The 27,111-nt window shown below is 42.9% G+C and overlaps 1 protein-coding gene across 3 annotated transcripts in view; it reads right to left on the bottom strand.

The window, feature by feature from the left end:
* Window positions 1–27,111, bottom strand: part of ECPAS (Ecm29 proteasome adaptor and scaffold) — a 130,088-nt gene that overhangs the window by 57,474 nt on the left and 45,503 nt on the right. For all 3 annotated transcript variants that reach the window (XM_088460105.1, XM_088460103.1, XM_088460104.1), the window contains 12 exons: window positions 26,800–26,880; window positions 26,248–26,473; window positions 25,934–26,025; window positions 25,658–25,792; window positions 24,827–24,974; window positions 23,863–24,035; window positions 23,348–23,446; window positions 18,524–18,647; window positions 7,495–7,640; window positions 6,942–6,996; window positions 3,624–3,738; window positions 555–623 (listed from right to left, as the gene is read on the bottom strand). In XM_088460105.1, coding sequence (XP_088316231.1) covers window positions 555–623; window positions 3,624–3,738; window positions 6,942–6,996; window positions 7,495–7,640; window positions 18,524–18,647; window positions 23,348–23,446; window positions 23,863–24,035; window positions 24,827–24,974; window positions 25,658–25,792; window positions 25,934–26,025; window positions 26,248–26,473; window positions 26,800–26,880 — 1,463 coding nt within the window. The remainder of the gene's footprint in view (window positions 1–554; window positions 624–3,623; window positions 3,739–6,941; window positions 6,997–7,494; window positions 7,641–18,523; window positions 18,648–23,347; window positions 23,447–23,862; window positions 24,036–24,826; window positions 24,975–25,657; window positions 25,793–25,933; window positions 26,026–26,247; window positions 26,474–26,799; window positions 26,881–27,111) is intronic.

Here is a 27,111-nt window from a genome sequence, read left to right as displayed (position 1 = left end):
CGCCCTGAGCTCCAGAATGTATAGAACCGGCTCTGTCACTACTTGCTTCCATTCCCAGTTACAAGATTTGTTCATGGTACACCCAATATGGTGGCTTGCTCTCCCTTCGCACAGCAAAACTTTCTTCAAAACCAAACAATATATTTAAGCACTCTATGGAAACGCATTACTTTAAAAAGCTTGTCAAATTCCAAACTACCTTCTTAAACTCCCTAAAATAAATCTACATGATTACAGCCCCCATACATCGTTCATGCAATACTTTCTATACTCAACTGACTGAGTCCCCCAAAATAACATTGCTGCGTGACTGAATCACAGACTCACTAATGAAGTGTCCCTCTGATGAATTTTCAGCATAATTTATACTATATATGCAGATCAATATTAAAGTTGCATTACCACCTAGGAAAATATATTCATCAGGCATCTCGGATGTTTACAGGTCACGAACTTTGATATTTGATCAATTGCTTAACAGTGTAAGTAATGCATTCCGGGGAATCCTACATTAAAGGTATTCCTTTACGAGCAAATACAATAATGAAGCTTACCCATCTGGGGTTTTGCCAAGGGAGGTGCCTTGAAAAACCTCAGTGTCTCCAGACACCTCACGCTTTGCCCTAGAATGAACAGCAATGGTTAGGTTTCTGATGGAAATAGATCAAGCAAAAACCACAACTTTTCCCATTAACATGTCCACTAAATGTTAACTATAACATGTTAACTATAAACTATAAATATGGTTATCAGAGTACTATACATCAAACTTAGAGGCAGCCAAACATGGCCTGCCCCCTGCTGAAATACGTCCCCACAATTTAAGAATGCTCTGGACAGTTCCAGACTGCTCGGTCCAGAGGTGGTATATGCCTGGCGATTTCCAGCACAGTCCGGCGACATTTCTGCTGGACTGTTCCTGTCTGCAACTCCACCCCGCCCCTCCAAAATCCACTGATATGCCGACATGGCTGAAGTCTTGTGGCATTGCTCAAACAAGGCAGAAACAGATGGATGATAGGAAGACATTTTCAGTGAAGTCTAAACTATGAGGGGGGGCATTAGACTAGAATACTGTATAAGGACATGAGGCGGAGCTCTGAGCTGGCATATAAGGTAATGATGCAGAGCTCTGAGCTGGCATATAAGAACATGAGTCGGAACTCTGAGCTGGCACATGAGGTGGGGCTCTGGCTTGGCATATAAAAACATGAGGCAGGACTCTGGGTTAGCATACAAGGACTTGAGGGGGACTCTTGGCTGGCATATATAGAGGTTGACTGAGGGGGCTGTGTGTGGCATATTACCAGTTGGGGACATTAGTGCCAGTCACATTGTAAATTGAGGGCATTACAGTGTATCATATGAATTTGGGGCACAGATGTGTGGCATATGTTGAGCTTCAGCATGACAATTTTAGCATCTTGTTCAGTGTGCTCTGCTAACTTCATGTCCTGGATCTGTAGTACCTGACACACTGCTTGCACTAAGTAATTTATCCCATGCAGTCTTGCTGAGGGCCTGATTCAGAGCCGGACGCTATTTGCACTCGCTCGTTCAGAAAAAAGGGGCTGGCTATTTAAATTGAGCGCTCGCTCTTTGCGGTCTGTTGACGCCTCTATGTCTGAGCGAGCGTCCGAAACATGCGCTCGCTATTTTGTAAAGACGCCCCTTGGCCGCTCGCATCATACGTCATCTCCGCTATTTATTTGATTAATTGAGTACATCGAAAGGCGTATGAACTGCTCGCTATTCTTGTGGTAGCATTTTCCTACCGCAATCATGCGAGCAGTTCAGGCTAAAAGACAACCAAGTGACGTGGTCGATGACGCTGCTTTGTTAATTATGCACACCCTTAAAACGCCCGTTTTGATAGTTTGGCACGCCTGCGTTCGGATCTCCACTCCCCGTTTTCAAGCACCTTCCCCTGTTACCACCCACAAACTCCTCATCCTGTCACTCAAATTAGCAAGCACTCGCTATTTTACGAGCACACGATTTCCGACCGCACTGACTGGTTGGCGCATGCGTATTACAACCCATACGCATGCGCAGTTGTGCAAACATCGCTCGGAGCGAACGAGGGGCCGCTTACGAGCGGCTCTGAATCAGGCCCTGAGTCCTTATCGAACCACATGGAATACGCTGTATAGGATTCCCTATCAGACTCTACCAAGAATGGAACGAAAGCCAATTTCTGATGATTCTGAGAACTAGCCAGGATTTCTCTAGAATTCACTGTAAATATGAGGAAACACAAAGCACTGACTTATTTCGGGGGCAATATAGTTTGTGTGGGAGTATAGGGATGGACTGAGGACTTAAGGATGTAGTATGTTATGTGGTATAGTTAAGCGACTGTACAGTTTGGGTAGATGAATACAGTAGTAGCATAATATGGTATTTTAAGATGACAGTATGTTATCTGAGGAATTTTGGCGATAATACAGAATGCCGATTATGCAATTTGAACAGATCTGCATATAACTAGATGGTTGATGACACACATGAAAGTTCTGAGGCCATGTTAGATTGTGTCACATTGATAGTGTGGAACATTTTATTATCAGTATATTGAGTGTGTTGTGTAGTGTGTAATATTATATTATGGGGAATTTTGATGTAAATATAGTGTAAGTAGTAGCACGGGCGACGGGCAGTCTGAAGTTTGGGGTAGAAATAGTTGGAAGAAAAAAATTATGGGTTTGTATTACTCTGCAAAATATACAAGAGCTTTCTAATGAATAGTTGGCGCCACAGGTCATGTACACCAAATAAAGCCCATTTAGCTAAGTCCATCAAGAGTAAAGGGTCTATTTACTAAGCAGTGTTAGGAGGCAGAATGAAAAGTGATAAGGTGACAGCCAATCAGCTCCCAACCATCATTTTTCAAACAAAGCCTGTGAGATGACAGTTAGGAGCTGATTGGCTGGCACCTTATCACTTTTCACTCTGTCTCCTAACACTGCTTAGTAATTAGATCCCCAGCTCTCCCTTGGCGCTGCACCAGCCAGCACGGGAAAGTACCCTGTTGTCACACCCTCCTATATTAATGCATTATACTACTAGTGTAATAAACCACACTTTTGTGGTTTACATAAAGAAAACAGTGGATTATTATTGTTTACAAAGACACCTTGTTATCAAGGTCTACAATATACATCACAATATTAGATGCCACTACTGTCTTTGTAAGATTAGTTCCACTGAGCAATAAGACATCCATGCGAGCAAAGCTGCGGACAAATGCTAGTAATAAATATAGCGATAGGTTATCTCAGTATTTAGAACAAGGGCACTCAACATTTCACACTTCTAAATTACTAGTATAAAACATAATAAGGAGATAATTATATATTATTATATACTAAAAACCATACTTTACCATCTTGGAGAGCCCATATAAAATTAATATGCAATTTTATTCATCATTTTTTCAATACGATTATAGTTTTAACATCAGTATTAAAAACTATATATTTCAATACAACAAAAATTGTTTAAACGTCATTGTAGAAAATAACACATTGTACCAAACTATAGTCTATAACAATGATAATCGTAATAACGTAGGGGTAGGTCAGAATAATGGCACACACTTAATTCATGATGATTCACAGTACCTTTTCCCAGTCATGAGAGTGTCCACAAGTATGGACACCAGCTCCTGTTGATCTTGTTCACTGCCCAGTTCATATACCAACCCAAGACCTTTCGATGAAACATCTTGGCTAAATTCTGCAACAGATTTGCGCAATTATCAATGGACTTAAAAAGAGTTAGGCTGATTGATGGACTGAGACATTACATGCATAAAAGCACGAGAACATTGCCCACATTAAGGCACCCAAAACAAGCATAGTTAATAGTTAGCACCAATAGTTTAAAAAAAAAAAAAAAGGAAAAAGGAATAAATGCAAAACCAGGCTTGGTTTAACATTTATTCCTACTGTAGTTTTAAAACTATTGGTCAAAGCCACTAATGATCTGCGGCTCTGACCAATTGTGCCTTAGGGGCGCGATTTGCGGGTGCATGTGAGAGGACGGAGCCAAAGTGACATGAATCACAGCATTACACTGAGGGGACGAGGCAACGATTTTGGTCAGTCAGGGGGATTTCTAGTTACTCAGAACCCCCCCTCTGTGCATCACCGAGTCCCACAGAGACCCTATGGCATTGTTTTATTCAATTGTATAATTTGCAATATTTCTGTTAAGTCACATTTGACATAGTTTCAACAAACATGTGTACAAATGACTGTAGCTTTAAAACACGAAATACTTCCCTTTATTTATAAAGAACAGACAACTATATAACCTTGTAGGGCTTACAATGCACTAAATTTTTATTCAGAGTTCACATTAAGTGTACATCAGCCTGAATGTATATTAGTACCAGTTACACAAACATATATTTTACAGGTGTACCAATAAAAGTTTGTCTTGGCTGCAATAAGTATATCAGCAACACGTGGTCAATAACATCTCAGAAAAGGTAGGAAATATGGGCCTGATTCAGAGCTGCTCACTCTGACAGAGGGCTAGCTCTGAATCAGGGACGGGTTTTTTTTCTTTTAGAACGGCCTCCTGGCCACTCGCATAGCTGTGGGTGACAACCCACAGCTACAGCAAGTGGCCATGATGATGGTCGCAATGGTCAAGACCATCGCGACCATCGGCCTTGCGACGAGACCCTTGTGGTAGGGTCTCAAGGCCACAAGCCCCAGAGAGCTTTCGGAGCTTTCACTTGTGATGTCAGTGGGGCCGCCCCCAAACGACAGGCGTTCTCATGGGAAAGCCTCCGCTTCGGCAGCCACCCCCCCAGCCTGCACACCAAAGGGGGCAAGCTGTCACTCAACATCGACAGCTTGCCCCCTTTGTTGCGAGGCCCGGAGCGACTGATTGCCTGTCGCTAGCCGGGTCTCGAGCATGCACACGACGGAGCCGGCTCCTTCGTGTGCATGTGCTGTGGGCCACCATCGACCCGGTTGCGAGCGCTCAGCGCTTGCGACCAGGTCTGAATCAGGCCCTATGTCAAAAAATGGATTGAGAAGAACTGGTCTTGAAAAGGTTATTTCATTTCTTAAGAATATAGCTTCTCTTGGTTTAAATATTCCCTAAAACACATCTTTACTAGAGTCTACCCACCCTTGCTATACTTCTCACTCACTTCGTCTACCTGGTCTTCTTCCACTAGCACTATCCAAGCCAACAGTGCCCCTTTTTCTCCATGTCACCATCAGCACCTCCAATATGGTTTGCTCGATCTTATGATGGGTAATTGAGAGCTGTTGCCTTTTCCACGTGACTCACCACTGCCTGCTCCAACTAGTTAATACTCTTCCCCATGTCCCTCCCTGTCCTTGGCTTTTACTGTAATGTTTTGTTTTCTTGCTCTGCACTTATGTGATGGTGTGCGCTACTCATGAAGTGTTATTTGTTTTTAAGTCTGTTCTATGTATGGCGTTGCATACACTAAGTGGGGCCAATTAAACAAACAATAATAATAAAATAAATCTCTGCAACTTTGATTACCCAAGACAAAGTGAAAATAAATACCCTAATCACAATCTGTAAGATGACTAAATTGTTTCCATAACATAAAATGTTTGCTTCAAGATACCTGCCTAACCCAATCAATATCTGAACAAGATTAATCAAATGTCAATGTTCAAATGGGACAACCATTAATTGCAGTCAGATGATGATACATCTTACTGTGAGTGTGTGTGTTTGTGGTTGGCTAATCTCAGTTCAGAGCTACCACTGAAGTCACTTCTCAGATGTCCCAATCTTAAACACGCTGTCTTCTTTCTTACAGTCATTATCAAAGTAAGTGGTCTTGAGAAACCAGCCACAGTTACCAGAGGCGTGCTGCATCAAGCTACACACAACAAATAGTCCAGGTATTGGTGAAACAGCTACTCTCCGACACCAGTGGGTGTAATGGTGGTGCACAGGTGGCACAGAGTCCCTGAGTGCCAGTTAGGATCAGTATAAGCCATCAGTAAAAATAAGAGGAACTGCAAGATAATGTTGCATATATTTTATTGTAACTTTTGAAGCTTCAATAAAAAAAAAATAATAAAATCTGTAAAACCATGTACACCAGACAGGGTAGCAGAATACGCCTATTCGGTCACAGTGGTCATTTTTCAACAGCACTAACTGTCCCCCAAAAGGAAACAATCGGTCTCTGAGGTCCAGCAGTTGCTTCTGCCCATGTATGTACTATATGATTAGCCAATTTAACATGCCCCAAGTCCTAATTTCTCAGTGTGTTTAAATGTAAAACCTAAGTAAGTAGCATTTTGAATGCAGAATCAAATCACTGTTCGGGTGCTAATTGATCCCCGCGATCGGCGAAAAAAACGGGGATTTTTCGCCGATTATCACCGATATATTTTTTTCTCCTCTCCTATTATTTCGGGCGAAATAATAGGATAGTTCGTCCGTTAACACATAGGAGCCGCGATAAGCTTGCGGACCTTTGTGTTCTCGCCCTTGTTTGGGCGAAAAAAACGGCACTTATCGTGGATTTTTTTTCGGGACACATCAGGTAACGAAAAAAAAAACATGATAAGTGCCTTTGCCAGGCCGACTTCGGGGCTAGTTGGATAGCCCCGGGCTAGCTAATTAGCTGTGGTAATTTACCGCTGCTAATTGAATATGGCACTATATTGTTACATGTGGAATACACAAAAGTATTGTTTTAAACTAATGCTTCCATGCAAGAACGATTTAGAGGACAAGCAAATAACAGTCATGTGTCTCATTATGTCATTTGTGTTATTAGATAACTCACATGACATGTTCTCTGGTGTGCTGCATGATCATCACCCACATGATAGCAGTCATTTAGGATTAGCTATTCATTTTCCTGGTTCCATGCAACAATATTTATACATTTCAATCTGAAATAACAGAAAATGTATACTTACCATCGTTTTCAGATAGGACAGATATAAAGGCACTTTGAATTTCTTTAAGTTTTGACTAAGTAGGGGGAGATAAAAAAAAAAATAAGACTGCTTCAACGGAGGTGCAGACAGATTTTACATTGGTTGCGCTATAAAAAAAAAAATACAGTACAAGCAGTACATGCATGTTCTATGGACGGAAGGGGCTGAACACGTATGTGATTAAATGTACATGTAATCGTTTCAAGTTCTGTTGCTTGATCCCATATTTTACTAGTAAATATAGGATGTTAACCTCTGATTATTTGTAATCCATTTCTAGTCTCAATTACTACATTCATAATGCATTATCGGACACTGTACACCCATCCTATCTGTATTTGGTACCGTCCAGCTTTATTCATGTAAAGTGAATTACATTCTATGGGAACGAACCATAGGAACAAAGGAGAGTGACAATGAAGGAAACACATTTTACAATTAAAGCTGAACGTATGGTGCAGAGACAAGAATTACATATGGCCAATGGCCAAAACATTTTACCCCCTGACAGAGTAAGAGACACACAACGTACCTTTATTTCCTGATGTTTGCTCAATTTCTTCACCACAGACAAGAGCCATATACAGGCCGCCTGTCTGACATGTGGATTCACACTGACAACATGTTTGTTAAGTATCTGGTCCAAAACCCAGGGGACAACATCATTTATATCCACATCTAGTAAAAATCAAACAAATGCACATTTAACATCCCTTTTCATTTTGTTCTGTCTTTTTCCTGACTGTTTAAGTTAAAAACACATTTAAAAAGATAAATAATAATTTTGGTTCTTAACGGATAGTCAGTTATGGTATAACATACCTTAGATAACTCCTTTTCTTCGAGGTCCATAGGGTCCACAGAATCTACCTTGGGGTATGTAGTGGAATCACTTGCACCAAACAGCTTCCAGCTTTGAAGCTCCCAGCGTGTACTAGTCCTCCTCCCTATATACCCAATCCTTAGCCACAGGCATTTAGTTTGTAAAGAAGCCTAACGGCAAGAGACGGACAGTGGAGAAGGAAGTACATCGCACACAAGACACACTCAATATGCAAAGAGGGAATCAGGGATACGAAAAAAAGCAGAAGAACAGATCCCAACTGAGGCCAGGTGCATCAGGGAGGGTGCTCTGTGGACCATATGGACCTTGAAGAAAAGGAGTTATCGACGGTATGTTATACCATAACTCTGATTTTCTTCTTCAGGGTCCATAGGGTCCACATAATCTACCTTGAGGATGTCCTAAAGCAGCTCCCTTAAGGGTGGAGACGCTCCTGCGCAAAGAGGAAAATCCACCGTCCAAAAGAAGCATCCTGGAAGGCAAAAGTATCAAATGCATAGAATTTGATAAAAGTATCAATGGAAGACCAAGTGGCTGCCTTGCAAAGCTGTTCAGCCGAGGCGCCATGTCTAACCACCCACGATGGTCCCGCAGACCGAGTAGAACGTGCCGTCACCTTGTTTGGGACAGCCCAGCCTGTGTATAGACCTGAGAAATAGTTGTATGCAGCCAGCGAGCCAAAGTCTGTTTGTTTGCTGGCCAACCTCGTTTGTGAAACCCACATAACACAAAGAGTGAACCTGATTTCCTGGTAGAGCTGGTATGATCCATGTAGATACGAAGGACTCGAACCACATCTAAAGAAGCTTCATCTGTAGACAGTTCTGAAGTCTGAAAGGCCGGAACTACAATCTCCTCATTCATATGGAAACGGGAAACCACCTTTGGTAGGTAACCTGCCTTAGTACGGAGGACAGCTCTATCTTGATAGAAAATCAAATATGGAGAGCGACATGACAGGGCTGCCAAGTCAAACTCTACGAGCTGAGAAGATAGCAAGGAGAAAAAGTACCTTCGCTGTCAACCATCTAAAGTCCACCGTATCCAAAGGGAGCCACCTGCAACGCCCTGAGAACTAAAGTCAAATCCCACTGAGCCACTGGAGGGACAAATGGAGGTAGTAGAACCCCCTGCAAGAATGTTCTAACATCCGGCAGAAGGTTAATTCTGTATTGAAAGAAAACTGATAAAGCAGAAATCTGCTCTCAAGGTAGCCAGGCGAAGACTTAAGTCCTGCTTGAAGAAAAGCCTTGAGGATGGCAGACTCAACAGCCATGCCGTCAAAGCCAGCCGAGGTAAATCCTGAGATAGGCAGGGACCCTGCACCAGCAGATCTGGCCGTAGAGGCAGTGGACTGTCTATGGATAGACAAGTCAGGTTGGAGAACCAATGCCTACTGGGCCAGGCAGGGGCTATTAGTATTAGCCTGCCACCCTCCTGCTTGAACTTTCTTACACCCTTGGGAGGAGGGAGATTGGAGGAAACAGGTATGCCAACCTGAAATCCCATCTCACCGCCTGAGCGCCCACGAAGGTGGCTGAGGGGTCCCTCATTCTGGACCCATACCTGGAGACTATGTGATTGTGACGCGATGCCATGAGGTCCACTTCTGGTAATCCCCACTTGTCCACCAGGATTTGAAAGACGTCTGGATGAAGACCCCTTTCCCCGGCGTGTATATCCTGGCGACTTAGGAAGTACGCTTCCCAGTTGAGAATACCTGGGATGAACATTCCAGAGATTACTGGAAGATGGCATTCTGCCCACCACAGAATCTCTTCCACTTCTCTCATGGCCGCCAGACTTCGTGTGCCTCCTTGATGATTGATGTAGGCCACTGCTGTCACACTGTCAGACTGAACCTGGACAGGCCTGCCCTGTAGGAGGTCCTGTGCCAGTATGAGCGCTCTATGCACCGCACAAAGCTGCAATATATTAATTGGTAGGTGACTTTCCTGCTTCGACCACATTCCTTGGAAGGTGTGGTGATCTGACACCGCTCCCCATCCTCGCAGACTTGCGTCTGTGGTGAGAAGTACCCAATCCGGTACCCATAACGCACGACCCTTGTTTAAATGGGTTGTCTCCAGGTACCAAGCAAGGGAGAGTGGAACCTCTGGCGAGATGAGAATCATCTGGGATTTTCTCTGATTATACTGTGCATCCCAATGTGCCAGGATCCAATTCTGCAGCGACTTGGAGTGGAACTGGGCATAAACCACCATGTTGAATGTGGATACCATGGAGCACAGCACCTGCATTGCCAAGTGTACCAACACTCTTTGCTTGCAGAGAAGACTGCGCACCCAAGATTGTAGTGCCACAATCTTGTCTTCTGGTAGAAGAATCCTCTGTCCCAGAGAGTCTGCTGGGTTGGATAAAGAGGATATTTTCCAATTTATTATCCAGCCATGCTCTTGTAGGCAGACAATGGTCATCTGGGAGATGACCTTGTCTAATATCAGGAGGTCATCCAAATATGGCAGTATTATGACTCCTTGTCATCTGAGATGAGCCGTCATGACTGCCATTATCATGCCAATACCAGAGGAGCTGTGGCCAGCCCGAAGGGTAGAGCCTGAAATTGGTAATGTTGCTGATCTACCGCCAATCTCAAACATTTTTGGTGGGATCAAGCAATCAGCACATGCAGATATGCATCCTGGATATCCAGGGAGACCATGAAATCCCCAGGCTCCATCGCCAGCATATTTGACCCTAGGGTTTCCATACGGAATTTTGGCACATGGATGAACCTGTTGAGAGACTTCAGATTCAGAATAGGGAGATGTGACCCATTAGGGTTTTGAATCAAAAATAAATTTGAACAACAACCCTTTCCCTGTTGCATCACAGGGACGGGGACTATGACTCCAGACTTTAAGAAGGTCCCATTAGACTCCCGGTAGGCTGAGGCCCTGACCAGGTCTAAAGGAAGGTTTGTATCCACAAACCTCTGAGGGGGATGCCTCAGGAATGTGATGGCATAATCTTGAGAAACCAGCTCTCGAACCCAGGCATCCATAGTTGTCCGATAGCAGGCCTGAGAGAACTGTAAGAGTCGGCCTCCAACCCTGAGCCCCCCTCCCAGGGGGAGGCCCACCACATCAGACAGTAGAATTACTATCTGGCTTGGAGGCAGGACGTTTGCTTGACCAAGATTTCTTGGGCTGACATGTCCTGCAGGCTTGACGGTCTAGTGAAGGTTTGACCCTTCGCCCTACTCTGTAGACAAAAGGACCGAGCTGCCAACTGCCTAAATTTAGGGGTAGTCGCGGATGGCAATTCAGCAGACTTCTGTATTGCCAGAAAAGTCATTATGTCATCCAGCTCAGGTCCAAACAGTACCTTCCCCGCAAAATGCAAAGATTCAAGAGCCTTCTTGGATCCTGCATCTGCCTTCCAGGTTTTTAGCCAAAGGGATCTTGAGGCTGCAACAGACGTTGCCGAGACCCTAGAAGCCAAAATACCTGCGTCAATGACCGCTTCCCCCATATACACAGCTGCTTCTTGCATCTGATAGAGAAAAGCCTGCTGTTGTCTGGTAGCATCAGGTATAGTACCCCCAGAGCGGTCGTCCACTCCTCCATAGCTTTTGCTACCCAGGCTACAGCCATAGCTGGTCTGGTAATCGCTCCAGATAATGAAAACATTGATTTCAAATGATTATCAAGTTTCTTATCTGTAACCTCTTTTAAAGAGGAGGCTGCAGGAATGGGTAACATAGCGCTCCTAATCAACCTCGTGACATGAGTGTCTATTGTTGGGGGAACTTCGCATTTGTTACACTCCCCAAGTGCAAATGGGTACTGAGAGGTTATATTCCTTGTAGTATGAAAATGCTTCCCGGGAGTATTCCATGCCTCAGAAATAAGATTCGTCAGCTGTTCAGACTCAGAAAAATTGATGCCTAAAGACCACCTTGGCTGTCGGTGGGGCCTACTCTTTGTCTATACTGAGGACAGATCTAACCACTCTCACCAGAGAGGGAACATCCACCAGAGACTGATGGTCTTCTTCTACTGAGTAAGACCCAGAACTCAGAGTCAGGATCTGAAGAGGAGTCTAATCATCATGAAGCAACTGATAGGAACCTCTCTTATGCCCCTGCTTTGCCGCCACTTGTCTATCTGGCTGCTGAGGAGCTATAGATGGCGACGTACTCCGACTAGAGTGAGCAGTAGAATTAATCCAACAGGAATTCATAGGGGGCATATACATAAAAGGATGCAATTGCTGTGAATACCCTATAGCATAGGGAAATACCACAGCCGGAGCCCGCGCTTTTGCTATTTTGTGTGACAAAACCTGATACCACCCGGGTGATTCTAGCTCTTGAGCTCTAGATGTACTAGCTTGAACAGGTAGCTTTTTGCAACAGAGGCTACACAAACCATCCAGGTTAACATCCTGATCAGATAGGCCTGCCAAGCAAGACACACATGATCTGAGTACTGGCATATCATCCTACTCACCTACACCTTTAGACATGACAAATGTATAAATGGTATAAGGTGTACAGCATAAATGCAATGTGACTCCCTATCAATGAAACGCCCCACACCTTTCAGAGGGATGAGGAGAAACAGTGACAGGTACAACTGACAGTTTGAAACAAAAAGGCAATACAATACAGCAGCTAGCATTAAAGTTACATACAATGCATAAATACGCACAATTGCTATTGCAAATGGCACTCTGAATCAACTAGCCAGCCCCGGAGGGGTAATGGTAGAATATAGAGTGCTATATACTAGGCCCAAGGGAGAGGTATACCGGGAGACCGACCAACCTTTGACAGCAACAGCTACAGCAGCACACATACAAACCCGATCTGCGAGCTTCTCACCACGAGGTGGTCAAATATAGCAAACCAGACGCTAAACTCCGCCCCGGAAGTTGTGTCTGGTCTGAGGGGAGGAGCGGCCGGGGGAGTGCCTTAACTCCCCTAAGCTGCGATTTAGACGGCACGAGTACGCTGGCCTCATAGTAGTAGACTCTTACTAGTGCGCTCTAGTGCATCTACTACCTGTCCCTAGCAACATACGATAAGGACCCGGCCGCCTTACTAAGGACATGTCACACGAGGCCTTCACCCGCAGCTGCACCGGATGCTGGGACTGCCGCGCACTTACCTGTCATCTCCATGCCAGACCTGCAGTCCGGACCTCAGCACAGGCACTAGCTAAGCCACGCTGAGGCCTGCCGAGAACCTCAGGGCATATAGCGGTACTGGTGTTTTCGGCCCCGGCGGAAGTAGGAGTCGTCGCAGTACCTGCGTCTTTACCGGCGCCTGGTACTGCTAAACTCGGTAGTTCAAAAACTAAGTAAATCATAAAATAAAAAAGCTTGGGACTGCCTAGGCAGTCCCGGTGTTATAGCAGGTGCGTCTGGATACTTGCCGCGCACCAAACAAAAAAACTGAATGTCTGTGGCTGAGAGCGGGGTATATAGGGAGAATGACTAGTGCATGCTGGGAGCTTCAAAGCTGGAAGCGGTTTGGTGCAATGGATTGCTTTCACTACATACCCCAAGGTAGATTCTGTGGACCCTATGGATCCTGAAGAAGAAAAATCCTTTTCTCTGATTCCATGGGGGACACCGGAACTGTGTGTAATGGTGGAACCTCCAGGAGTCTGGGCACCACAAGGTTATGCTTTGAACAGCACAGGCTTATCCTCCCCCATATTACACCCCCTACTCAAAGTTATTACTGACAAAAGCCCAAAAGGACAAGGAGTAGGAGGAGAAGAAGAAAACAGGCACATAAAACTCACACAACCCTGGAAAATAACCCCAAGAAAAACCAGGGGAGTAAGCGTGGGCCATCCAATGTCCCCCATGGAATCAGAGAAAAGGATTTATTAGGTAAGAACCAAAATCACATTTTCTTTTTCATCCATGGGGACACTGGAGCTGTGGGATGTCCCAAAGCTGTAACCTAAGGGAGGGAACGTTCCTGTGCTGTGCGCAGAAACCTTTGCCCAAAACTAGCTGCCCTAGAGGCAAATGTGTCAAACCGATAGAATTTAATGAATGTGTTTGCAGAGGATCACTTAGCCGCACTGCAAAGCTGCCCTGCCAAGGCACCCCGCCCAGCTGCCCTTATAAGGACAACAGACAGAGTTGAGTGGGCCCTCACCAAATCTGGAACCAGCTTGTTGGCCAAAGCATAGGCCTGATTGATGACAACCTTAATCCAGCATGCAAAAGTCTGCTTGGTAGCAGACCAACCCTTTTTGTGGACATCAGAGAGCAAACTGCGAACCTAATCGGCAGAGGTCCATGGCCCTGTCTATATAAATGGTCTGGGTGGAAGATCAGAAAAAGAGATTCATGGGACAAGGCACTGAAGTCAGACACACTCAGAGCAGAGGAGATAGCAAGAAGGAACACAGTCTTCCAAGTGAGCCAGTGGAGTTCCATAGATTCCAAAGGTTCAAAGGGATGAGTCTGAAGAGCATGCATCATTAGAACCAAATATCATGGGGCAACTGGGGGGGTGGGAACAGAGGCTGAATGCGAACACCCCTTGAAGGAAAGTCTGCACAGCCGGTTTACGCACAATTTTTCGGTGGAAATAGACAGAGGGCTGAGACCAGAAATGGAGACCAAAACCCAAAGTTTCCTGCAGAAAGGCCAAGATATTGGAAAGTCGGAAGACTGCCAGGTCCACCTTCCGGGCAGAACACCACACACACAATATGTGCTCACCACAACCTATAACAGGCTTTCACAGACACTGTTCCCTGCGCAAAGCATGGTTCGCTACAACAGCATCGCCAGGCGAGGGAGATCCGGGTATAGGAATGAACCCGGTCTGGCAAGAGAGGAAGACGTCAAGGAGGGGATCTGCGTACCAGGCCATGTGTGGCCAAGTCTGGGGCCATCAGAATGGCCAAACCATCCTTCAGATTCTGCTTGCTGAAAACTCGAGGCAACATGGATAACGGAGGAAAGAAATATATAAGGGGAAATGTACCTAGAAGTGACAGGGCATCCACCATCAGAGCCCCCGTCCAGAGTTCTGGAGCAGTACCAGGGCAGCTTGCAACTGTGCCTGGAGGCCAACATGTCTATGGCTGGGTGGCCCCTGCGATCCTCTATCACACAGGTTCTCAAACTCGGTCCTCAGGACCCCAAACAGTGCAGGTCTTCCAGGTCGCCTCACAGAATCACAAGTGAAATAATTATCTTTCAAAATGTGTCAGTGAGTAATGAATACACCTGTGCACCTGCTGGGTGACCTGGAAAAAGTGAACTGTGTGGGGTCCTGAGGACAGCGTTTGAGAACCACTGCTCTAACATTTGGAACATAGCAAAATGAAGAAACCACATGCCCACGTGAATGTGCTGATAACTAAGATAGTCTGACTCACAGTTTTTAACCCCTGGGATGTAAAGTGCGGACGCAGCTTGGTGAAACCGTTCTGCCCAAATGAGGATCTTGCCGACTTCTCTCATGGCTCTATGAAGATTGATATACAAGACAGCTGTCACGTTGTCCAATTGGACCTTTACAGCCTTTCCCTGAAGTGGCCCTGTCTGACAATGGGCCCTGTAGATTCACTTGAGGTCCATCAACCTTGGAAAGAGTAGTTGAGAGTCACAGCCACCCACCCCCTCAGGCATGGGGGATGTAGTCTGGAAGCAGATGGTCTAAATGCCGACCGCCGGCTTCCAGACTCTCTAATCCCGGCGTGGCACTGACAGGCATCGAAAACTCAACGCCTGTCAATAACCATATGCCGGAAGACTGACGCCCAGCATACCGAACGAAGGTAAGCCGGGGGGAGGGTTAGGTTTAGGGCTCCCAGGGGGATTTAGAGTTAGGCACCCTCCCGGGATGGATAGGTTTAGGCTAGGGGAAGGGGGGTTAGGGTTAGGCATCCCCCCAGGGGACTTCGGTTTAGGAAGGGGGGGGTTAGGTTAAGGCACTTGGGGGGGGGGGGGGGTTAGGGTTGCAGCCGGTGGTAATACCTACTACACCCCAGGCATGCATCTGTAATGAGCAGTATTCAGTTCAGAATTAGGAAGAGATGCCTAGATCTAGATGGGAGGTCTGAAACCACCACAGCGGGCAGTGACGTACATACAGGGACAAGGAGAGGAGTTGGGACCAGAGTTGAAAGTGGGATCGGTTCCATTTGGAAAGGAAATTCATCTGGAGAGGCCTTTAGTGAAATTGAGAAAAATCCATTATGTTGAAGGTGGAGACTAACTTTCCCAGAACTCTCATGCAGATATGTACCGACACATCCATAGGAGAGACCATACCATTGTCTGTAAGGGCTAAAATCTTTTCCCTGTGGAGGAAAACTCGCTGGGATTGGGTGTCCAACAGAGCCCCTAAGTGAAGCATTCTTTGTGACGGAGTCAGGCTGGACTTGAACCAATTTATGAGCCAACTGTGTGACTGAAAGACCTGAACCATCAGATAATGTTCTTGTAGGGAGACCAGAGATAGAGCTGCAAGGAGGAGATCGACACCAAGATTACCTTAGTGATAAACCAAACAGCAAGGCCCATAATTGGTAATGATCCGAGAAATCTGCAAAGCGAGGAATCACTGGTCCTCCCATATGGAAACATGTCAATATGAGTCTGACATCCAGGAATGCCATAAAATCTCTTGACTCCAAGGCATGCGTGATGGACTAGAGAGATTTCATCCTGAATCTGGGAACCTTGAAGTAGACATTGAGTGATTTCAACTTGAGGATGGGGCCGAAGGAGCTGTCTGGCTTCTGCACAAGGGAATGGTTGGTGTAGTAAAGTCTTTCTTTGATGAGGCAGAACTGAGGTGATAACTTCAGAGGCCAGGAAGGTTGACAGGAAGACCTGCCATGAAGAACTCGACTGTAGGGTCTCCAGGAATTCCAAAGCATAACCAGAGACACTTTGCTTCACAGCCATGCCTCGGAAAAAAAAAGACGTCCTCCCAATTCAGGAACCCCCTGGGCCACCCCGTCATGCAATTTGCTTATCCGCAAGTTTGGAAGCTGGTTTTTGGCCTGTCAAAGTTGCCTGCCTCTGAACTTACAACCTCTGAATGAGGTCCCTAGAGGAGTTCTGAAATCTCAGCTTGCCCTGGGGATTAAACAACCAAAAGGAAGAGGTCCAAGTTTTAGATGCCATGGACGGAAAGACGGCTGATTTGAAAGCAACCACTGCTGCTATGAATTAATTCAATTCAGATCCAAAAAGAACTTCACCAATGGAAGGGATTCTAGAGTCTTTTTGAATTCAGAGTCCATACCTCAAGAACGAAGTCAAACTGCTCTTCTGAACCGGATGCTTGAATCAATAGCTGCCTCCCCTAGAAGTTACCTCCCTCATATTCTCGAATACTGACAACAATTCGGAGCAATGCACCCCCTATCTAAGTCCCTCATCTAGGGAATCCTCCCACCTCTCTTAGGCCTTATTAACCGAAGTGGAGGCGTGGGCTGGCTATAGTGCTGCAGTGGCAGTAGAAAAAAATTGATTTGAGGAAAACCTCTATTTTTCTGTCCGTGGTATCTTTAACCACTTAACTGGCACAGTAGTATTGGATGAGACCACTGCCAGATGGGCTCTCTCTGCCACGATCAGAACCCATGCGACCGTGCACTCCAGCTGTGTCCTCGCCATTTAAAATATGAAATTGTGCAAAACTGATTTCCTTCTGCTGGTCAGGCCAGCAGACCACTACAATACTGCCGATTTTGCACCCCAGCATGCCATGCGAACAGCATTATGGAACGCAGTAAAAAGTTTAAATCCAATGCAAAGAGTACTATTAGCTGATCTCAGCACAACAAGTACAGAGATCAGCAGGGGGACTGATAATCAGTCCTCCCCTGACCCACTTCGCTACGCTTTGCAGGAGGGAGAGTGGTAAGTGACCTGGAGGGGGAATCTATAGCCATAGGTGGATTAGATACAATGGAGTGGGGGTTAACGCCACATGGTACTCTATTGCCACTGAGGGGGGTTATTATTAAATGCCTACATTTTTGTCACTTGGGGGAGGGGGGACTTCAACAGTGGCCTACAGACACTAAGGTGGCCAGGACAAATCACTGGGGGAACTATGACTATAGGGAGGATTGAGGTTAAAGTCACTGGGGAATCTATCATTAGTTGGGAATCTATTGCCACTGGGAGGTGAATCAGGGTTAAAGTTTCAATGGGGACATAGAAAAACTGAGGGGTGCTAGACCCCCTCTTTTTTTTTCACTAAAACATTAAAATACTTAAAAAATATGCTTTTTTACTTATTAAAAAAAAAAAAAAAAAACGTTCTGTAATTTAAAAATAAATAAGTAAATAAATAAATAAATAGTTAAGCGATTAAGAGAGGCCACCTTAGGAAGAAATAGCATTCTGGTCCTGGCCAGCCACGTACACTGGGGGAGGCGTCTCCAGATTTGCCTGGTTGGAAGGGAGCGGATAGAAACATGCCTGCTTTGGGCATGGGGTACGGTATAGGGGAGGGGAGTCTGTGCTGTTTAAAGCTTAATCTTTTGGTGCCCAGACTTTTCCAGCTCTGCCTATACCCACAGTTCTAGTTTCTCTCATGGATGTAAGTGACCAGCGATTAAACTAAGAAAAAGATGCAACTTTTCATAATATATATTATAGCTACTGTACCAAGTAGTCTGTACTACTCACTAGCTGAACAAAGGGTGGCTCATGAAGGTAATACAAGCAGCACAATAACAGAAGGACCTACCAGCAGGTGGTTGATAGTCCTCCTCAGCAATGATCCATACATCCCTGGCTGCTGTGGATTTTGATCCAACGGCTGCATTAGTTATTGCCTCCCCTATGGTAAACTGAAGCTCAATTTGTTTTGCCTGTAAAGGTAAGAGTTAAATGAAATTAGATCAGATGATAGGCCTGACTGTTAAAATTGCTGATAAAAAATAAATAAAAAGGAAATTAATATTTGAAATGTTATTTTGCATTACAAGATTGGAGGAGGGGAGCACAACTTTTTGATTGTAGAGTGGAAGTGGGAGCAAGTAATTGGGAGAACTGCACTAAATCGTAACTTGGTTAAATATGTAAAATACATCAAATTTGCTAAAGAAAATTTCAATTTAAGTGTGTTGTGCCAGAGAAAGCGTGGTCACCCCATGTGGGGTCACATAACATAGGAAGCGAACCATGCTCCACCCTTCATCCACTTTCTCCTCTTAAACAATATTACCAATCAACACAGAGCATGGGAAACCATACTTTTAATAGACAATACCATTAAAAAAGCAAGAGACTAAAGGCCTCCATACAACAGCAATTGATTGCAGCAATCGATTGAAAAAGGGAAAGATTTTAATACACAAATCGTTTGCAAATTGCACGATTGCTGCAATCAATTGCTGAAGTATGGGGGCCTTAAGGCGGAATTCAATTACCATGTGTAATAACGGGAGGTAGCCTCGGGCCTAAACGCCTTGATTAGCCTCCCAAATTCGCCCGATAGCTGTGTTAACGCCTGTTAAATGAACTTGTTAACGGGCGTTAACACTGGTTATCGGGCATTATCTGTGAAAAGTTCACGGTTCTGCAAGTTAACTGGCTGTTTTCACCCGAGTTACCGGAGATTTCTTTTCGGGTCCAATGAGACCTGAAAAGAAATCCCAGTTAAATGGAGCTAATTGAATAGCCCATAGCGATCAATTAGCCCATGGTAAATGACTGCGGCTAATTGACTCTCCCCATAAAGCATAAATCATCATCCTTTAAATTCACTAAATTCAACTATTGTTTATTGATGGTGAAAATATATTACAGGTTGAGTCTCCCATATCCAAATATTCCAAAATACAGAATATTCCAAAATACGGAATATTTTTAGCATGACTCAGATAGTGAAACCTTTGCTTTTTGATGGTTCAATGTACACAAACTTTGTTTAAGGCCCAAATTTATTAAAAATAAAGTATAACATGACCTATAGGATGTGTGTTTAAGGTGTATATGAAACATACATGAATTTCAAGTATGTACACAAACTTTGTTTGAGCCACAAAATTATTGAAAATATTGTATCTATTGGAACTATAGGCCAACTGCCAAATGGCGCTATATTGAAAACAACGGACTTAGAATTATTGTACACAAATATTCAACATTCCGTATAAAAATGGCCTACCCGCACATACACTAGATTCCTCATTCTAACATAACAGATTTTAATGTGGGCGGGATATACATATACAGCAGTGGTGACCATAAAGGGAACTAGGATTGTGTCACAATACGTAAATTGCTTAATAGCAAGACTAGATTGCCTTTTTCTACCCCACTGTAACCACATATCCCTAGTTTATTTATACTGCTACATAGGCAATATCCAGAGAATATGGAGAAGTAACAAGGCAATTCTAAAATTGGTTCAATGGATTTCAAACCACCATCAATTTGAACCTACTGCATTTCCAACGTTCCTTTTCACATTCATGTATTACAAACCTAAAAACAGGGATGTTGAAAGTCCCGCACTGAGCGGTTCAATCGTAAGGATAATGTAAAAGATTCCTCAAGCGTACCCCTCAGGGGTTCATTTGTAGAGAATATATATATATATATAGTTTAACCTATTTCCTAATATATAATTGTATATATCGTCCACCATATGAAGGCGATGGTGCTACCCTCAAAGGATCCTTATGTTTTTATGCAGTATCCAGCATTCCCCTTTACTTATGTGGGTTTAAAGTTTTTCCATCTAAAACATATGCAGTAAACAGTTTTATGCAATGCTGTGTATCCTTCATTCAGGTTACTGCTATCATAATTGTCAACATAGCATGAATGGTAAAACTACTATAAACAAAAATGGCAGCTGCTCAATCAATCTAGCAGTACTAATCAGGTGCATGAAAGGGAGGGGTCATACTAAGTAGAAAAAGGAGGGGGATTTAACCCCCTATTGTACCTCAGCACACTGAATAATACCTGCAACAATATATGAAGACTATATGGTCATAGAAATTCAGATATATTAGTTGCATGCATTTGCAAATACATGGGAGGCTGCTGGGCCACGTCACGGCTTCTCTGTTACCAGCTACTATGCCAGACAGCCGCCCTATTGCTATTCGGGTCCTCCCTTGTTTGGGCTGTTATGTAATGTAGACATGGATTCTCATATCAATAGCCGCCACGCTCAGTCCTCTCCCGGGACTCAAGTGCTATGTATTTTCAATCAGGCTTGCTTTTGCCTCTTCACTGAAGCATTCAGCCCTGTCACAGGGTGAGAGTTCCGAGCACCTGAAAGCCGGACTATCTTATTACACAAATTCACCCCCGCACTCGGCCTTTGCCGAGGTAAGCGTACGATGTATTAACTATCAGGCTCCTTGCCACTTATGTATCATTGAGATAACCAGCCAATTGTTGTTATCGTTCAATCGCTGTTTAATCGGGTAGTGGATACCCGCCTTTACACTTAAAATTCCTTTATAATGCTGTTCTCCCATTAAGGCCCGTATTTAATTTGAGGCGAAAAGTGCAGACTTTTCGCCTGTGGGACTTTTCGCCTCCTTCGCCTGTTTTCCAGGCGGAAAAGTATCGGGCACGTGCCTGTTATTCCCCGTATTCAATTCCAAAGTAGGCGAAAACCGGAACAGGCGAAACTTGGATCAGCGAAAAAATACAGGAATTTTTGGGAAATAATTGCAGGACCCCCTTAAAGATGTCCAGACCTGGGGGATCACTATGGGTACTCCCGTTTTTGCCTGCAGAAGAAAGTCGGGTTTTTAAATAGCTGCGGCAGGTGCTTTTTTCCCAACTTTGAAGAAGTGATGCAGAAGAGCACTTAGCTTTTTTTTTTTTTCGTTTTTAAAAGTGGTCCCATCAAATTTGGGGTACTTGAAAATGGGTACTAGCATATATTTAAGTCCCTAAACGAATTTTTTTTAAATTCTGCAAAAATGCACCTGCCACTACTCTGTGCAATGAAGAAAACACCTGCCGCATATAAGGGAACCCCTGTGGATTTCATTTGTCTATTTTAGAAGTGCTTTTTTAGTTGTTGTTTTATTTCACCCCAAAAAAAATTATATATATATTTTTTGGGGGTGTCCCGATTTTTTTTTTTTTGCACACTTAGTTTTAAGGGGGCATTCCCGAAGTTGCAGGCTATTTTATTTTAAGCCTGCACCCCTAAACCCCAAATCTGCACTTGTTTTTTTCGGGAAATATGCCTGGGATCCCCCTAAAGATGTCCAGACATGGGGGATCACTATGGGTACCCCCAGTTTTGCCTGCTGAAGGAAGTCGGGGTTTGTAATAGCCGCGCAAGGTGCAATTTTGCGGCTATGAAGAAGTGGTAAAAAATAGCACTTAGGAATAGTTATTTTCCCTAAAAAATAATCTATCAAATTTGGGGTACTTGAAAATGAGGGTAAGCATTTTTTTAAGTCCCTAAAGTTATTTTTACAAATCTGCAAAATTGCACCTGCCGCTTGTGCCGCAATGAAGAAAACACCTGCCGCATACATGAGGACCCGACCTTAATTCATTTAGATAGTTTGGCACTTTGTTCCCCTATTTTTTTTTTTTTACCCCCAAAATGGAAAATCATTTTTTTGGGGTGTCCCGAATATTTTTAAACTTTTTTTGACGCAGTTTACCTTTAGGGGACTGTCTTAAGGCTGCACGAGGGTTCCAGCAATGTTGTACCCCAAAACCGCAATTCTGCACTTTTTTCCGCCTGCTATTCATATGCGAAACTTTTTCGCCTATTACATTGCATTGACTTTCCGCCTAGACGAAAAGTCTTCCAAATTGAATACGGAGGAAACTCAAAACAGGCGAAAACTACGTCATCGGCGAAAAAGTATCGCAGATCCGGACTTTTCGCCTCAAATTAAATACGGGCCTAAGTGTCTTCTTATCACGTAGTCCTTGCCTCAGTCAGAACATTCTCGACTGCAATTATTCCTTTTTATAAAATTAATTTACTGAATCTCTTATGTAAAGTACCCCAAGTTTTCCACAAAAATTAGAAAACCACTATTGACTTTTTTATTCAAATCTTGCAAATAGAGATAAAGCTTGGATGTCGGTAGTACCCAGACCCATGTTTAGACTGGAAAACAGATTATCCTACTATCAAAAGATTCTAACAGCATGCATAAATGAGATATAGGGGCTAAAACGGACATGGTCAAAGGCATGTAGTTGTGGCTTAATAGAGTCAATCAAATGTAGATTGACACTATTTCATATAGCTATAATCAAGGACAATGCAGCTCTCCAGTCCACTATTTGAGAGCCTAGACTACAGAATAATATACAATACAAGCATCACAGTGCCCCTTAACCCTCCACTTGGCTATGCAGAGGCACAAAGTCAGAGACTTCTAATGTCTGGGACAACAGCCTGCTGTGCTGTAAATGATGCCTTTGCCATTGCTTGGTAATATTTACATATAGATTTAGGAATGTTACACAATTCCTTTATATACTGAAAATACTACCAGTTTAGGAATAGCGGTTATTAGCTAATGTAGCCAGTTAACTTTTGTAAAGAAAGTAGTATTACTTCTACTGATTCCATGAGTCCCTGCAGCAGAAACTTCTGATGGAAATTGCAATCCCCAACAGGAAAGTAGCCCAGCGTCCTTATAGCTCGTTCTTTGGCCTGGAAAACAAAATTGGTGAAGCCCATTTCATGTTTTTCAATACTTGGAATATCATACTGTACATAACTAGAGAACTAGGTTCTTCAATAAAATCAATCATTTAAGTAATGAGTTGCAGTTTAAAGAGCACAACAAAAATAACTACTTACTGCAACATATGCTTTGCATGCTCTTTATTTCTATACCATAATACAGGAATCGCCTCACTATTTTACAGAAAAATAAGGTAGAAATAAAGACCTAACAAATAGTTTCCATTCAAAATCATTTTAGGAATTGCTGTAATTTTTGCTGTCATTTTAGTCCATTACAAGCAGATTCTCAACCACATGAACACATTTACCCATAAGCACAGAGTAAAAATAAAAACAAATGATTTTTAAATAACACAAGAAAAAAAATCCATATATGATACCTTATTTGTCTCTTTGCCAGAGAGTATTCTAGCCAACAAATTTTCTAAAAGCTGCTTCTTGGTAAATCCAGTTCCATCATCAGGTATTGGCAGAGACCCATTACGTCCAATTTCTCCCAAGGCCGTAATAGCAGCAATTGACAACATTGGAGAGGTGTTATTCAAATGTGATCCTAAACAAGAAGAAACATTTATGTGGTGTTTGTAAACTTATTGTTGGAAAAAAATATTAAAAACTAGATGCAAGAAGGTGAGTTTATGAAATAAGATCTTTACGAATTTAGGTCCTAACATTGTTACCAAGTATTTCTTTATTTTCAGAACATTTTTGCACCTCTGAACCTTGTAGTAGTATAACTATCCAGTAAAGGTGCATACATACACAACGATGTTAGTAATGAACGGTTTTCGTTCAGTTTTTCCCTTGAAAAAGTGAACGAAAATCGTTTTACACAGTAGTTGGTTTTACCTTACATAATAAACGATTTTTTGTGTGTTGAAGGAAAAATGTTGCAACTTCTATTGAAAATTGTTCAGTTGGCCAGTCTGACTGAACTACAAACGTGAACGCGCATGAACGATAATTGTTCATCGTTTATCGTTTTACACTGAACGATTTTTTGAACGATAATGACGTCGTTATAGTTAAATCGTTCAAAAAATCGTTGTGTTCGCACCTTAAGAATTCAATGCCAATCATGTTAAAATGGAAATGTACATTGCTTTTTTCCAGTTTAAACAAAATGTAAATAAAAGGTCAATGCTCTGTTTATTTGTAAATGAATGGGGGAAACACATGGTTCTGCTGTGTGTGTACCAAATAGTTTTGTGTGTTCATAAGCCAAATTGATGGTTCAATCAGAAATACTATCATTTCAATCAATTTATAAGATGGGATACAATTGTTGTTCTGCAATGTGCAAGAATGTACACAATTTAAAAAATAAAAGGGGATTCAGCTCACCAATTGTTTCCACACAAGCTTGTATGATCTCATCTTGTTCAGGGATGGGAATGGATTCAAGCTGCCCTTCCTTATTCTTGTTGTTATACAAGTATCTCCCAATCAGGTATCCCAAAGCCAGTATAGACCCATGTTGAGCCTCAGGGTTCTGCAAGTTTTAGCAAGCATTTGTGTCACTTGTTAGTGCAGTTACCAATTTGTTATGTGGGGCAGAGTACTCTCAATTCAATTTCAGCACCCCTGCCCAACATCAGTATTCTATTAATGTGCTAATGATGAGTGGGGGTGCAAACCCTAAAACATGACCCTTTCAAACAGGTACAAAATGCTCTGCTTCTAAGCTTCCCTCTTCATTTATGATTGCAGTCACCTGTGTTAAACTAGTTAATTGATCAAAGAAAAGAAAAAAAAACGGTTTCAACACAGGTGCCAGCAATCATAAATTAAGAAGGAAGTCCAGGAGCAGAGCATGTTGTACCTCATGGAAGGTCTGGGGATAGGGTAGCTTTTCAGAAATATTCTGTTAGTCTTATGTGAAGTATAAATAATGCACTTTAAAAAAGTAGGAAAAATCCTTCCTTACTCCATACTAGCAATCAAACTACTTCTAGTATCATCACATGTGAATAATGGCAGTAGCCATGTATTTTCCGTTAGGAAAAGCTCTAAATCATCCAATCTACAGCATTTGTCAGGTGCCTTCCATAGGTTTACTGCGATTATTGTAAAGAAGCCATTTTATAGCTCTAGATTACAAAATTTATTTCCAACAAGAAATAATGCTGAACAACTTGTTCACCCCAATTCATTTAACAAGTGCTGTAATCTTACATGTACATCCTTCACACTCTTAATCAGGTTGTGCAGTTTAGCCCCCAGTTCAGGACCAGGTAATGTAGACACAACAACAGCATACAGCTGAGCGGAAAGCTCCCGCATCTCCTCCTTGTTAGCAATCATCAGACTCTGGAGATACATATTAGAAACAAATACATGACTTTCTGAAAGCAATAGCTAGAAGAGATGTGTAGCATGGCAAGGAGAGAAGCATTGGATGTGACGATTGGATGAGTAGGGTACTTGTGCAAATTGTGATGAATGGATTACCTTTAACCAGTCAATTTTGTCTACTAGTGTAGCAGCCAGCTTTTGTGGATACACAGACACTATCTCCAAAAGGCAATACATAACTTGCAAACCTGCAATTATAAAATTAATAGATACATTAAAGAAAAATGACTTTTTTTTGTAATTGAACATTAAAATTCCTTTTACCTATGTATGAAGTATTAGTGACCATTTTAAAGGCAGGATATCGTCTCTCTCTGATCAAAATAGCAAAAGCATATCTCACTCAGCTTACCCTTTGCAAAGTTTGTTATTACATAAGTAGGATTTTTATTCTATTGTAGTTACTGTACCTCCAGCTGCAGACAACAATTGTTGGATAAGGCTTATGTACATCTCCACTGGATTCATATCTCCATTATTGGAAGAAAAAGGCTCATGTGCGGCGGGGTCATCAGATATTAGTTGTCGCACATAGCGCCCCAGAGCTGGTGCCTGGTCCTGCATGTCTGCCAAAGACTGGCATGCTGGGTCCACACCAGCACTGTGAGCCAGACACATTCTCAAATACAGGATTATCTGAATGAGAAGACCAAATATAAAAGCTAGACACTTTAAAATAACATTATACGAGAAATGGTGCATGTTTGTGATACATATTATACAGCACAGCCTGTGCAAATGTTCCAAGATGAAAAAGATTACAGTAAGAGCGAAGATATCTGCTGCGGCCCATGGATAGTACATTTAGGGGATACTAAATATTTACGGGTATACTGCAAAAACACCCATTTGCTGTAAATATTTAATGATAAATAGGCCCAATATTGTTTATTAGAATATTGTCAGGACATGTAATAACAAGTCAGAGATCCAATTTTGAGGCAATGTATAAACTACTGTACCTCCAAGAATGCAGCAGGGTTAAAAGGGAGCACAGATGTGGTGGTTACAAATTTAACAGGGGTTTTCATCCTGGTGGATGCCTACAAAAGACAAAACAATTTTTATCACATAAAGAATTGACTACCAATGCATATTATATTAAACATAAAAAAAAAAAATTCTCCCTACTTGTAGTGCTTCTTGTTTAATAAAATTGTAGTAGAAGATTGGTTAAATGTATTGGAAATACTGTCCATGCATTTGCATTTTTTCATAAAGTAACACTGTACTTTTTTGGTAGAATGTGACCTCTTATCTTAACTGCTCAATGC

Source organism: Taudactylus pleione, unplaced genomic scaffold (assembly GCF_031769625.1).
Source record: "Taudactylus pleione unplaced genomic scaffold, aTauple2 ptg000967l, whole genome shotgun sequence".
Taxonomy (NCBI): domain Eukaryota; kingdom Metazoa; phylum Chordata; class Amphibia; order Anura; family Myobatrachidae; genus Taudactylus; species Taudactylus pleione.
This window is presented reverse-complemented; position numbering and strand designations above follow the sequence as displayed.